Consider the following 14278-nt stretch of genomic DNA (forward strand, 5'->3'; position numbering starts at 1 on the left):
TTTTCTTGAGAAAATCCTGATGCGGCCCGGCCTCAACTAGATTCTGTCTCCAGCGGCCCCCGGCTGATTTGAGCTTGAGACCCCTGCTATAAACACATTTACTTTCATGTCAGATCATTTGAAGTGATGCTGGGAATGACTTTACCTCAATGATGCGAACTTTCCCCTCATGAGGAGCCTCGGGGGCGGAGTACTCCCTGTGCATGAACACCAGCGTCATCTGGTTCCCCTGCAGAACAAGCCCCGCCCCCAGCGTCACTGAAACACTCGTTCATGCGCTGTTGTTGTACACAGGTAAGCATGTTTTAGAGTGTGAGAGCTGCACCTTCAGAATGACGTCTGGCCGGGAGGCTTCTGGAGGCAGAGACAGAGAGTCTCCTCTCATCGTCTGCGTGTGGAGCCGATAACTCAGAAGACCTCCGTAGGAAGAAACCTGGAGAGTGACAGCTTCAGTTATCAAAAGACACAAGACAAACTCCAGCTGTACACAGCAGTGATGCTGAAGAAGGGTTAGGGTCAGGAAGCTCTTCAGTAGCTGGGATAGGCTCCGGTACCCCCGCGACCCCGAAAGGGACACAGCGGTCAAGAAGATGGATGGATGGATGGATCTAAATCTGGATTCTGTGCATTTCTCCACTTCAGCACGGATCCCTTCGTTACCTTGTCTCCTAAGTAAGTGTTGGGCGCATGCCAGTACAGGTCCTGGTAGACATCCGGAACGTCGCTCAGGTCCGCCTCCACGAGGTCCTGATCCGGATACTCGTTCACTACGACCTCCTGCCGGTCTGCTCCGAGCAGAACCCAGCCTTTCATGTCTATGACCTGCAAGACAGGAAATGAAAACTCAGGCGGGAAGCGGCTCAGAGGCAGAGAGGAAGATCACAGAGCACCACACGAGTAACCCAAACCGGCCCGCATCCGACTGTCATTGTCCTGATGCAGCAGAAACACCCGGGGTGACATCTGCACCAGCCCCTCTGGAAGGTCAGGGTTTTCTGAGACCATCCTCATTTACAGACTAAGTTTCTAGGATAATTTTGGAATCAATGTTTTGTTTGTTTTTAGCATGTTGGTGTTTCTTCAATAGAACAAAAACAGACAGTTTTGATCACATTTGATCAAAAATGGCCTCATGTGATGAAGAATTCCTTTTTCTAGAGGATTCTATGACTGAAGATCAACAACAATGTAAGATTAGTCTTTGGTTGAACAGGTAACAACAAAAACAGACAATGTTCCATTTGGATTTCTATTCTGGTTGTGAAGAAAACACAAACATGGTTTAGCATCAAGTGTTCAAAACGAATCGTTTATTGGAGTCGTGAGGCCTGGATGGATGATGGATGGATGATGGATGGATGATGGATGGATGGATGGATGGTGGATGGATGATGGATGGATGGATGGATAGATGGATGGATGGATGATGGATGATGGATGGTGGATGGATGGATGGTGGATGGATGATGGATGGATGGATGGATAGATGGATGGATGGATGATGGATGATGGATGGTGGATGGAGGATGGATGGATGATGGATGGATGATGGATGATGGATGGTGGATGGAGGATGGAGGATGGATGGATAATGGATGGATAACTGACCGACTTGTCCAGTAAATACCTTCATCTTTTGTTCAGTTTGATGGTTTTTCTCTTCCTGTCAGACAGCTTTGATTGTTCAGAATGCAGACAACCTGAAGGAAGTACCTCTACGTCCTGACAGAGTGAAAACAGGAAGTACCTCTACGTCCTGACAGAGTGAAAACAGGAAGTACCTCTACGTCCTGACAGAGTGAAAACAGGGAGTACCTCTACATCCTGACAGAGTGAAAAACGGAAGTACCTCTACCTCCTGACAGAGTGAAAACAGGAAGTACCTCTACGTCCTGACAGAGTGAAAACAGGAAGTACCTCTGTGCGTCTCTTATCCGAGCTCCTACAGCGGTCTGTGGCTCCAAAGCAGAAGCAGCTGGTGCAGCCTTTGGGGTTGGTGGGGTCCAGGTGAAAAGTTCCGATCCTGCACTGATCACATCGAGCGCCCTGGACGTTCTCCTGCGGGGGGGACAGGAAGCTGAGACATGGCTGGGGGGGTCTAGGCCTTCAAGAGGGACGGAGTCCAACCTTGCAGAGACACCGTCCAGTGATGGAGTCGCACACTTCCTCCTCCGTTCCCGCCTCGTTGCACTCACATGGCCGACAGTTGGGGTAACCATAGTAACCGGGGGTGCAGCGGTCACACTGCCGGCCAATGATGTTGCTCTTACAGCTGAAGGGACAAGGGTTTTAGGAAGCATGTGTGTTGAACAGGAGAGAGCAGAGAGAGAGTTCCTTCATGCACAGAAACATGAATGTGATTGAACTCGTCTCAAACCCCCGATCATCACCTTAGGATAACAAAAACACACAGAAACCTGACAACTGGAGCCGACACCTCTGCTGTGACGAGTACAAGTGAGTCAAGATCTCATTCTGGTATTCAGACCCTCCAGGATTTCGCGGCAGATTTTTAGGATTGTTGTGGCCTAAAACGCCTGATGTTGTGGCGGCTTTTGTGAAAAGTTGTGATGTTTTTTTAATATATAGTTATTTGAAAAGCACCTAAAAATGTTAATTATGAAATAAACTTGAAATTCTCATATTCCAACTCTTTTCATTGTGACAGATGCACTAGGAAAACACTTCCTCATCACCTTATATAATGTTGTTATGCTGTCATTTAACTTAAACAGAAACACAAATGTACTTTGGTGCTCCCTGCTCACAATAACTCAAGTATTTGTGTTTTGATTGAAATAATATTTCAGAATAAAAAGTCCGGATAGTTAAACGGTGAGCTCTGCAGGTCTGCTGGTTCCACCGCTAACAGGAAACGTCTCACCACTATTTATTTCCAGTTTAAGGTAAAGAAAAGGATCATTCCAGGAGGTAGTGAACACCTTCACTCCTGTGACATGACAGAACCAGATCCGAGTCTAGAAGAACCTGACGTTGGTCGGCTGTTTTCCCTCCAAAAAGGAAGCGTTTTCTCTGCAGCGACTCGCTCAGGTGGTCGTACCTGCACTGTCCGCTGCTGGAGTCGCAGCCGTCGTCGTGGGACAGGACGCCTCCATGGGAGCAGTTACAGACCTCACAGCCCACGATGGGGTGGCAGCCGAACGTCTGGGGCTCGCACTGGGAGCACTCGGGCAGCAGGGTCCTGGGGGGGCAGATGCACTCCCCGTTCACCGGCTCACACAGCCGGGAGCCACAGTTACAGGCTGTGGAGGAGCAGCTCCATCAGGACACTCACACAGATCCAGTTATTTACCGACAGGAGAACATCTGAAACCGTCAGCATTCTGATCCTGAGACGATTCTCTCCCGACATCTCACCTGCTGCGTCTTTCTACACGTTTATCGGAGCATTTAATGTAAAAGTCATGAAGGGGACACTCACGCCTGCAGTTGGGGAACCCCCAGAAACCCGTCGCACACATGGAACAGTCTCGACCAATCACGTTGGGCCGGCACCTGCACTGACCGCCGAACTGCTGGCAGGTGTCGCTGAGGGCCCCCACCTCGTGGCAGGCGCACGGCATGGCCCCGTTGTTGAAGAAGGCCGACAGGGACACGGCCGAGCGGAGGCAGAACGGAGACGCCGTGTACGAGCTGGACAGGGGAGACAGGAAGCACAGGTTCAACGCCACGGACCGACCTCACACGAACAGACAGAGGAGTGGCGACTGACTCGATGTAGAAACTGTTGAGACCACAGGTGCTGATAAAGCTGTAGGACTGGTCCAGAGGAAGCTCGGTCAGGTGGCTGGAGCTGTAGCTGGCCTCAGGAACAACCAGGATGTAGTCCTGTTACGACAGTTACCACTCATTAATCAAGTTAGATTCAAAAGAAAAATACATGAAACAAAACTACTAAAGAAAATGAAAATAGCAGCAAATCAGCAGAGAAACTATTTTGTTCCCTTTAAATGAGAATGTTTTCATCTTCCATCATCCATGCTGCTGGATCGGACTGAAAGGACTCTTTAAAACATCCAGTAATGTCAGAATGGAGTCAGGAGATGATCACACTACTGCTGTCATCTGGTTCTTTTTTATGCAATCAATTAATCATGACCTCTAATGAATCTAACTATAATCTGACCTCATGGTGGGAAAAGCCTCATTTTGAGGTGTTTTCATTCAAATTCATGAAACTTTTTTGCAGTAAAAAAATCAAAATATAAAGAGAAAGTGGATTTATGAAGTCTTCCTATTATAACCGACGTGTGGTGATATGACGACACATATAGGAGAGTGTTTGTTGTGCCATCTCTCTTCTATCGTTTCTATTCTAATTTGATCAATTATTACACCAAATGAATCATTAAACAGTCTGAGACGATTGCAAAGGTGTCGATTCGTCAGTGAGTACACATAAAATTAATCTAACTCTTTGACGGTTGAAACCACGACTAAGCGGGGGGACACTGTGTTCAGAGATCTGTAAGCTATGACATTTTAAAATGTCATAATAACTGAAAATATACTTCATTGTGGTAAATCATGACATCTATCATTCAGGTCCAGAGTTCTAATTTAACACAGTAAACCCGGAGGAACAGCAATACAAAAGCACTGACCACAACTACTTATTAATGCTAAAATATATGTAGACAAACGTATTCCACAGTTTATCTTCTGATACCATCAGAGATCCACATTCATGTATCATAATGAACACCTCCTCTGGGTTTATCCCTGGACAGGGTTAGTTCTGTTAAGAACTACAAAGTCGCACATTGATGATGTCACAGCAACAACAGAAGATCCTGCTTGGTTCATAAAAGTGAGACAGTTGGAGGTTTGTTCTAGAACACAACTACAGTGAGAGACTAAAATGAGATTATTAAAGAAATAACAATAATAACTGAATCGTTTGTCTGTAGTTAACGGTGACCCCTTGACCCCCGTATAAACCTGTCCTGCAGACGTGGGGCAGCAGCCTCGTACCCACCAGCCACAGCGTCCTGTCGGCAGGAATCTGCACTGTGATGAAGACGTCGTGGTCCGTCACGTCCAGAATGATCTGGTTCTCAGAGACCAGCACGTTACGGCAGCCGTAGGCGTGAGGACAGAAGGACGCGTTGGTGTGGCCTGAAACACACGGAGGTCACATAAAGGTCGCCCATCCCTCATTCCTGCACATTCGGTGAATCCAGAAAGATCTCCGCCTGCGGGCTCAGTCAGACGTCTCACCTTGCCAGATTCTCCCTCCGTTGATGAAGGCCTGCACCTGATAGGTGGGGTGGAGCGGCTGGTGGTAGTGGAGCATGAAAACGTAGCGTCCCAGCGCCGGGACCCGGGAGGAGTAGACCGCCATGTTCTAGGAGAGAAGAAACAGTCTGACAACTGCAAAGCTGTTCAGGCAGCTGATTTCCCATCATCCCTTTGGCTACACTCTCTCCTGCTAGCTTACCGCCCTCACAACCCTAAGCTAACATTAGCGGTGCAACAAAGATGGCGAGCACCATCGTTTCTATCCAGACGTCCGGTTCTGATCCAGATTCCAGCTCAGACCAGGAATACAAAGACGTTCATGGATCTGTTAGTCTGGACGTTCATCCATCAGAATGGAGCAGGACGACTGAGGCCTGCACCGTCACTCCCCTAAACATCGTCCCAGGTAGCAGCTGAAGGAACAGTCTGTGGAGACGTTCTGAAGCGCGGAGCTGTGAGGAGCGTCAACGAACGCTGGAAACACGAATTCAAAGACATTTATCTCTGAATACGTTTGAAAAAAAATCATTTTGTTCTTTTTTTCTATTTTAAATGGCGGCTGGGTGGCTCAGTGGGCTAGGTGAAGGGCTGGCACGCAGGAGCCCTGGGTTCGATTCCCAGGGTTGTCCACTGATCCCCACCCAGATTGGGTCCTTAGGCAAGACCCTTGACCTGCTGCCTAACTGGGTCAGGAAGGGCATCCGGCGAAAAAACTCTGCCAAATCACTGATGCCAAACAGTGGGTGCTGTTAGGCTGAGGAGACTCCAAAAGGGATAAGCTGAGAAAGAACTACTACTATTTTAAATAAATATCAGCACATATTCCAGCTTTGCTTTATAAACAGACAAGACACAGAAGCTGAACAGCCGCGTCCTGATGACCCGTGACCATCGCGTGGCGTGACTGTGACCGTGGCGTGACGGTGACCGTGGCGTGACTGTGACCGTGGCGTGACTGTGACTGTGGCGTGACCGTGGCGTAACTGTGACCGTGAGGTGACTGTGACTGTGACCGTGGCGTAACTGTGACCGTGGCGTGACTGTGACCGTGGCGTGACTGTGACCGTGGCGTGACCGTGGCGTGAGCCGTCATCATCAGTGTTGGTACCTGCGCTGCATCCAGCCGCATGTGGCTGTTGTCGTCTACTCCAAAGGGGGGTCGGACTCCGTCCATCCAGGCGGGCTCTTGGCTCTGGAAGGTCGGAGGAGCGGCGGCAGGCTCCGCCTCCGAGGGCTGCTCCGCCTGTAAGGTGGAGCTCTGACCTTCCCTCAGATCCAGAGAGTCAGACGGTTTTTGGAAGCGTGACGGGATGCAGGAGGAACTGAGGGCAAAGACAACGGCATGACCAAGGTTTGAATCCCGACTGGAATCTCTTCATTTGCTGGGTTACCTGTCAGGTGAGAAGCGGCCGTGAGTGTTGATGCAGTGGACTTTGGGCTCAGCGTACTCCATGGTGAACCGGTCTGCAGGGATCAGGTAGACTTGGTGCTGCAGACAAACACAGCAAATGAACCTGAGAGGGTTCTAGTTCAGACCAGAGGTCTTTACCAGTGAAAGAGCCAATCGGGCCGGTTGGTTCTGATCCAAACCCGAGGGAGCCCGTTACCATTTCAGGAGAATACTTTGAATCATTACATCGACATTTTTTAGAATAAACATAAATTATATTTATTTTTGCATTTAAATTCATTTATAAGTATTAAGACAAACTAGAATTTTCTCAAAATCCTTTTTTACTTTTGACAGAAGCTCATATGACTTTCTTTCAAAATAAAAGACTTCCTGTTCCAAACAGGAAGATTCAAGTGAAGCGAATGTATTCCTAAACATCACGAGACAAAAGTGAGATTTTCTCTTGTTATACTTTAGGTTTACTTTGGTAAACGGTAATCCTTTCTCTGACCCACTACTGCTGTTACCTGGAGCATAATCATGATTGGTTATTGATCCAGTAGATTATACCAAGATCACACTCATCTATACAGCTACTAACCACTGTTCTGCAGCATGAGATAAAACGAACTTTACAGTCAGGAGAGATCAGAGCAGGACGTACCAGGAAGAAGCTGGCTCTGTCTGAGGACAGCTGGATCTCTGCGTCAGCGGGCAGAGAGAAGACCGACACTCGCCGCTGCTCGTCAGTGGCCACCGCTCGACACAGAAAACTACACGATACAGAGAAAGAGGGATGACAACAGGCTGAGCTGTGATGCAGAAACAGTGAAGAGAAATTTTCACATCAAGGACGTCCGTCTGTCAGACTTTAAATGAATCCATCACAAACATCCAGCAGTAGAGAACACCTGGTCCTTCACCTGTACTTGCACTGCAGCAGCGTGAGGCGGTGCTGCCGGGTCCGTGGCCCTGGCGTGTTCACGCTCACGGATAGAGTCTGAGGCTCCTCCTCCTCGCTGGAGTACTCCAGCAGCAGGTTGTATTCACCTGGAGGCAGCCGGCGCACGCGGAGCCCGACGCTGATCTGAGGAGGAGGACAAAGACTGACGAACCTTCGGCCGACCGCTCGACGACTGCGTGCTCGCTCACTTACATCATTCCCACTGCAGACGGCCATGTCAGGATGCCGCGGGGTCACCCGCTCCACTGGGCAGGGGCGCGGCAGGTGGTTGTCATTCCGGCAGCTGGCGTCCTTGCAGGACACGGACGGAAAGGCGTCCAGGGACAGATACTTGTACAGCAGGCAGCTGGACAGACGAGACCGGTTCAGAGGAGACCCGAACAAACAACCACAGCCGGGTCTGGTTCTGGTCCTTCTGCAGACCACGCCGGGTCCAACACGTCCTCACTCCCGACTCCTCACACGCTGATTTTTTTAGTGTCCTCAACTGGTGGCTGTTCCCAGTAAATCTGGGGTCCCGACCTTCAGGCTGCAAACCGGACCACTCCAGTCCTGGGACACGGAGCACACTGGTACCCAAACCCAGAACCGGTTCAGGTCCGGTACCACGTCCTGGTGCAGGTTCAGGTCCAGTACCGCATCCGGTACCATGTCTGGCACTGGTTCAGGCCCGCACTGTGTCTGGTACCATGTCTGGTACCGTTTTGTGTCTGGTATCGCATCCGGTACCCAGTGCTAGGTTAAGGTACCGGTACCGGCCGTGTCCCAAGGAGCAGTCCTGCAGTCACACACATTCGGTACCGCATCTCGAGGGTTGTAGACCCTAAATTTTACAACCGGCTAGCAGGTCAAAAAACGACGAGTGGAGGACACAAAAATGAGAAGAAGACCCAGAAGGTTCTTCACCGAATGTTAATATTGGAAGAGATGGGAGTGAGAATGTGCTAGCATGTCAAAGACAGAAAAAGACAGAGTTGTGTTTGTCGTCTCACTATGAAGACGTGTAGTTTGTTATTTTTCTACCAAGCATGAATTCATTTCAGTTTCAGTCGGTGGTTTTAGACTAAGAGTTGTTAGTGGTTCAAACATGTTCTCCTCGCCGCTCTGCAGCAGAACTCTGGGAGCTGAAGGCCTGTGAGCTGCATTAGCGCTGGGCACACCGTCACAGACGTGTTAGCAGACTCACTTCTTGCTGGCTTCAGGTGTGGAGCTGTACACACACGGTTCAGTGACTCTCATCTGTAAGAGTGGAGCTTCATAATAAGCACTGGGCAGCAGGACCAGGTAATCCTGCAAGACAAACCAGGAACACGTGTCTGTCTGTGCGTGGGGCCCACTGGTGCTGTTCATACCTGTGTAGCCCCCCCCAGCTGTCTGGTGACATCACTGACTAAACACTATGACCTGCTAGCATGTCTGCAGGATGGAGGCGTGTCTCACCAGCAGGACGCCCTCAGCCTCGATGACCACCGTCCAGGTTCCGGGGTTCAGGACAAAAGGCTCCACAAAACTGTTCTGAGGAACATTAACGAAGGTGGGCTCGACGCTGGGAGCAAAGACGATGGGCTTGGACTGTTCCGAACCTTCAGAAGACAGACAGCAGCCATGACACGACGGCCACAGAAACCTGCAGGCTAGCATTCTGCTTTAGCATTAGCAAGACGTAGAACATGTGAGCTGACAGAAAGTACGTCACCGAGCAGGGATACATGATGTAGGACGTTTACTCACTAAACACCAAATTAGAACCTTTAAAGTTTAATTCCACAGATAGTATTTGCAGTACACGACTGTTGACTGTGTGACAGCCAGAACACGACCCAACATCAAGACAAAAACACAGATCTGTCGTGGGAAGACCTACCTCTGCGGTTGGCCTGATAGGCTCTGATTCTACCGTTGGAGGTGGCGCCCTCTGAGTTTACATAACTGATGATGAAACGAGTCAGAAACAGGTCCGCCTCACTCACATAAACCTGGAGCTTCACTGCAGGCTACAGGCCAGGTCCACGGGGTGCAGAGGGGCGGGAAGGAGAGCACAGGGGAACTATGACATCATCATTCCTACAGCCTAAACTGTGGTTCAGCTGTGGCCCGGAAAAGGAAACAAGAAGAACCTCCACCAGAGAGGTCCGTCCCAGAGAACGGGAGGGCGAGAGGACGAGACCATCCTCACAGAAACGCTGGGTTGTGTTAACGTCAGTGAGAGGAAGTTTGTCTGGAAGGTTCCAGATGTCAATATATGCCAATATGTCAAAATAACCAGAGAGGGACCAAAGAATCAATGTAAGTTAAAGCTTATTGACTGTAAAAGAGAACTGGACCGAGACAGTGTGACAGAAAAATGGCTTATTTCCAGCTGCGACCAAATGAACGCTTGATGTGAAACCAAATACTTTCACTGAGGCGTCTGATTGGTCAGTTTAACTTCAATAATCAAGAACAATAATATCGTGATAGAAAATATCCAGAATGTTTGTCCTGACCAATAGAATGACTGAGGAACTACCGACACTAGACGGTTGGAGGCCTCCTGTCATTTTTTTTTTTTTTTTACATTAAGCATTTGTTACGGCTGTGATGTCATCATTTGGGGGGCGGAACTGAACAGACATAAAAATAGTTTTATTTGGGATTTCTGACATCATAAGATAATCAGTGAGTCAGGGTGTCATGGTCTGTGGGAAAGTCTCACATGTCCAGGAATGGGTGGACCAAAGACCAAGACTCCAGGATCAGGATTTGGTTTCTTCAGGAGTTTTTTGTTCTGAAATTCCTAATTTTTCCATAATTTTCAAGCATGTTTTTAAGATCTTGTTGTTTTTATTTTCCATTTTGTTACAGTTGAACATCAGAGAAAACTACTCGACTCTAATTTATCACATGTTGTCATATTTTGATCTATTTTTATGACAAATACTTCTGATTGGGTTTAATATATCGGGTAAACATTACCCGTCTACAGTGATGGAGTAACCGTCTATAACCAAGTGTTCTGGGGTTAATCCCAGGTTGGAGGTGCAGCAAATGCCACATTTTTTGTTCCATTTTCAGGACATTTCCAGTGTCGCTGCAGCCACACTTGAAACTGGAGCTCTGAAAACGCCAGAAAGAAAACGTGTTTCCAGCCAAAGAATCTACTTCCTGTTCCACTTACAGTTCCCACAGTAGTAGCTCCATTCATCCTCTATGACTGACACCCGACCCAGAACCGCAGATCCAGCCCAGTTGGCAAAGCGCAGCACCACATGATAGAGGTCTGGAGAAGTGACCGACACCGACACCAGAACCCTGGACTGCAAAGCAAGAAAAAGCAGCAAAGACGAGAGAGAAGACAGGAAGAGAGGAGAACGAGTGAAGGCAGAATCCCGCTTTACCAGAGAAAGTTCTGAAGAAAAGATGATCACACCACCAACCCACGGAACCACGGACACAGGAGGGTCCACAGAACCTGAACCCAATCAGCTGCTAGCTTTTTACTTTATAGAACAGAATCTACTTAGATTAAATCTGGAATAAATGAACAGCAACAAATCCAAAGTTTGGGAAAATACAGCGTAGAACTGAAGACAACAGAACAGGTCCGCCCACATCTGATGCAAGAGAAAGGGAGGGTATGGGCCACAGTCACATCTACGTCAGATCATCATTCCCATCAATCATAAACACTTCTTACCTGAATGAACGACATCTCCGCATAACCTCTCCAGCTGAAGTTTGGGAATTCCAGTAGATTGTAACCAAATCTGACTGGTCGTCCATCCATCATGGTTCCCTCCTCGATCTCAAATTTCAGGTGATGAAGGTCAGGAAAGTAATGATCTGGACGCGGTCTGCAAATATGCCAACATTTAAAACAATCTTTACGGAGTGAGGACAAAATCTGTGGATTGAAACGCGGTGGAGGATTGTTTGATCAGATCTCAAATCCACTGAGGATTTCATCTGCTAAAGTGATTAAACGGCGTCAGACTGATGCGGAGCAGCTGCGTGTCTGATCAGAAACTGTGAGTTCTGATAGTGTTGTGGGGAAAACAAACTGTCAATCATTGAAGGAAAACAAGGAAACAGAGTTTGTGAGCACAGACAGTTATTTGAACCCTTAGACCACGTCTGACGTTCACGTGTTGGCTTACATGAAGTATGATCCCGTCAACTACAGCTTAAAGTGTTACTGCTCTGCTGAACTCACACGTCACACTTGGGTCCCTCCACGTTGGATCTGCAGCGACACTGACCGTTCTGGTCCTCACAAAACGGCCCCAGAGAGCCGCCGACGTCACACTGACAACCTAGGCAGACCAGGAGGAAGGAACTAGAGCCGCACTGCTGACTGATGACAGACTCCAGCGATGCATCAACACTTACTCTGGCAGCCAAAGTAGTGCTGATGCTGTAGGTTATAGTAGCCGTCTTTGCAGGCAGAGCAAGTCCCACTGCAGACGCTGGGCTTGCAGGGACACTGACCCGATTCCTGACAAACACAGAGGTTTGGATGACAAGACCACATTTTCAGTCTCACAAGAGGAAGAAGAATGCGTCTCCAGAGGAAGTGGACGCTGCCGTTACCTGTGCACATTCCGCCACCCCGCTCAGCGTGCCCGCGGTGTTGCACTCACAGCCTGAGGAGAGACAGCAGACGCTCTGAGATCTTCACCCTCCAAAGAGCATCAAGCCCACAGAGCGTCTGTTCTTACTGGAGCATCCAAACGGAGAGTCCGGGGACAGGTTCCAGTACAGAGGCTTACAGCGGTCGCAGGCCGGGCCCTCCACATGGGGGCGACACTCACACTGACCCTGAGCGAGCAGAGAAAACACGTTTAGCTGAGCTCTGCAGAAGCTCAGACATGCTCATGTTCTGTCCTTTAATCCGTCAGAAGACATTTTCTCTTCTCTCTTTTAATGTTTTTGCTCTTAAAAATGACCAAACAGACAAAAACGTCTGAACTCTTTCCATCCACGACACATTTCTGGACCACTTTCTCACTGACATGATCAAAACGGTCCACTCTCTGGGACGTGGTCCATGTTCTTCTGGAGAGGATGATTCTCCTCAGGGCAGTAGAAGCTGCTTCCATGAAATCTCAGACACTTTGGGAACATTTCAGCTCATTTTCAAAAGTTTATGAATAACTGAACTATTGTTATCTTTTTTTAAATGACTACTAGCTGTATTAAGAGAATTCAAACTTCATTGATAGTTGATTACTTATAGTACAGTCACACCACGTACGTCTCAGATTAGACGGTAAATAACGTCCTTGTTTTTCTGAACACAAATCTATATTTCTTACCCAAAGTATCATCTTCTATGTCATTTAAAATTTATGCTGCAAAAATGTTTTGTGGATTTCATCAAACTTCTTGATTTCAAAAAGAAATGTTCATCTTTAAATGATGACTAATAATAATAAAGACTGCAGCCCGTCTCTGTTTTTGAAGGCAGTTCAGAGTCTCATGAGGACTTCAGACGAGGACGCTCACGTTTGGAACAAGTTACATTTGAAAAGGGACGGAGGAACAAACCCACAGCGATTCTGATGAACGATCGTTCAGAGATGTCTGAAGTCGTCCTTAAACAGATAAAAACGAGCGTTTTTCTGAAGACTTACCACATGAGCCAGAGCAGCGACAGGAACAGAACCAGCTGGATGACACGTTCCAGCTGTCAGTGACAGAAACAGAACCGTCACTCACTTAAAGGGTCAGAACATCAGCATCCTGAGAAACTCGTGACAGGAGAGACTCGACTTCACTCAAACGGAGAACAAAGAACTCAGAGAGAACGGAGCTTCATGATCTTATTTACAGATTAGTGTCCAAGGATTTATAAAACATGATCACTCTCTGCTGGAGGTGTAACGGATCACAGATGATCCCTGATCTAAATGGATCACAGATAATCCCTGATCTAAATGGATCACAGATAATCCCTGATCTAAAAGGATCACAGATAATCCCTGATTCTAAACGGATCACAGATAATCCCTGATCTAAACGGATCACAGATAATCCCTGATCTAAACGGATCACAGATAATCCCTGATCTAAATGGATCACAGATTATCCCTGATCTAAACGGATCACAGATTATCCCTGATCTAAACGGATCACAGATAATCCCTGATCTAAACGGATCACAGATTATCCCTGATCTAAATGGATCACAGATAATCCCTGATCTAAATGGATCACAGATAATCCCTAATATAAACGGATCACAGATAATCCCTGATCTAAATGGATCACAGATAATCCCTGATCTAAACGGATCACAAATAATCCCTGATCTAAACGGATCACAGATAATCCCTGATCTAAATGGATCACAGATAATCCCTGATCTAAACGGATCACAGATTATCCCTCATCTAAATGGATCACAGATTATCAGTGATCTGAACGGATCATGGATTATATGTGATCTGAACGGATCACTCGCCACAGTTGCAGGATAGCAGCACCAGAAATCCCCCAATGCTGCTGTCCTGCAGTCAGGGGAAGGCAGTACGGCAAGCCAAAAGGGTCAAAAATCACCAGAAAAGCGGGCACGGCAGCACCTCACCTGCACATGCACTACGGAGAATAATCATTATTTGAAATATTTCAACGTTTCAACAGTTAGTTTCAATACTACAATTAATACCAAGAAATAAAAG

General features: G+C 47.7%; 1 protein-coding gene across 2 annotated transcripts in view; it reads right to left on the bottom strand.

Moving 5' to 3' along the window:
• lama5 (laminin, alpha 5) overlaps nt 1-14278 on the bottom strand; it is an 85368-nt gene that overhangs the window by 30301 nt on the left and 40789 nt on the right. Inside the window, exons 17-40 of one of the 2 annotated variants that reach the window (XM_024263880.2) lie at nt 13232-13284; nt 12317-12416; nt 12189-12241; nt 11988-12093; nt 11812-11911; nt 11296-11452; nt 9484-9613; nt 9060-9202; nt 8806-8909; nt 7812-7965; nt 7579-7742; nt 7320-7428; nt 6654-6751; nt 6371-6584; nt 5242-5368; nt 5000-5139; nt 3734-3849; nt 3443-3654; nt 3062-3263; nt 2128-2272; nt 1918-2058; nt 661-822; nt 326-433; nt 146-229 (exon numbers count right to left, since the gene is read on the bottom strand). In XM_024263880.2, the coding sequence (XP_024119648.2) occupies nt 146-229; nt 326-433; nt 661-822; nt 1918-2058; nt 2128-2272; nt 3062-3263; nt 3443-3654; nt 3734-3849; nt 5000-5139; nt 5242-5368; nt 6371-6584; nt 6654-6751; nt 7320-7428; nt 7579-7742; nt 7812-7965; nt 8806-8909; nt 9060-9202; nt 9484-9613; nt 11296-11452; nt 11812-11911; nt 11988-12093; nt 12189-12241; nt 12317-12416; nt 13232-13284 (3122 nt within the window). Of the gene's footprint in view, nt 1-145; nt 230-325; nt 434-660; nt 823-1917; nt 2059-2127; nt 2273-3061; nt 3264-3442; nt 3655-3733; nt 3850-4999; nt 5140-5241; nt 5369-6370; nt 6585-6653; nt 6752-7319; nt 7429-7578; nt 7743-7811; nt 7966-8805; nt 8910-9059; nt 9203-9483; nt 9614-10776; nt 10916-11295; nt 11453-11811; nt 11912-11987; nt 12094-12188; nt 12242-12316; nt 12417-13231; nt 13285-14278 lie in introns of both variants that reach the window. The other variant, XM_024263879.2, reaches the window with a different exon arrangement.

The sequence above is a fragment of the Oryzias melastigma genome, linkage group LG7 (genome assembly GCF_002922805.2).
Source record: "Oryzias melastigma strain HK-1 linkage group LG7, ASM292280v2, whole genome shotgun sequence".
Taxonomy (NCBI): domain Eukaryota; kingdom Metazoa; phylum Chordata; class Actinopteri; order Beloniformes; family Adrianichthyidae; genus Oryzias; species Oryzias melastigma.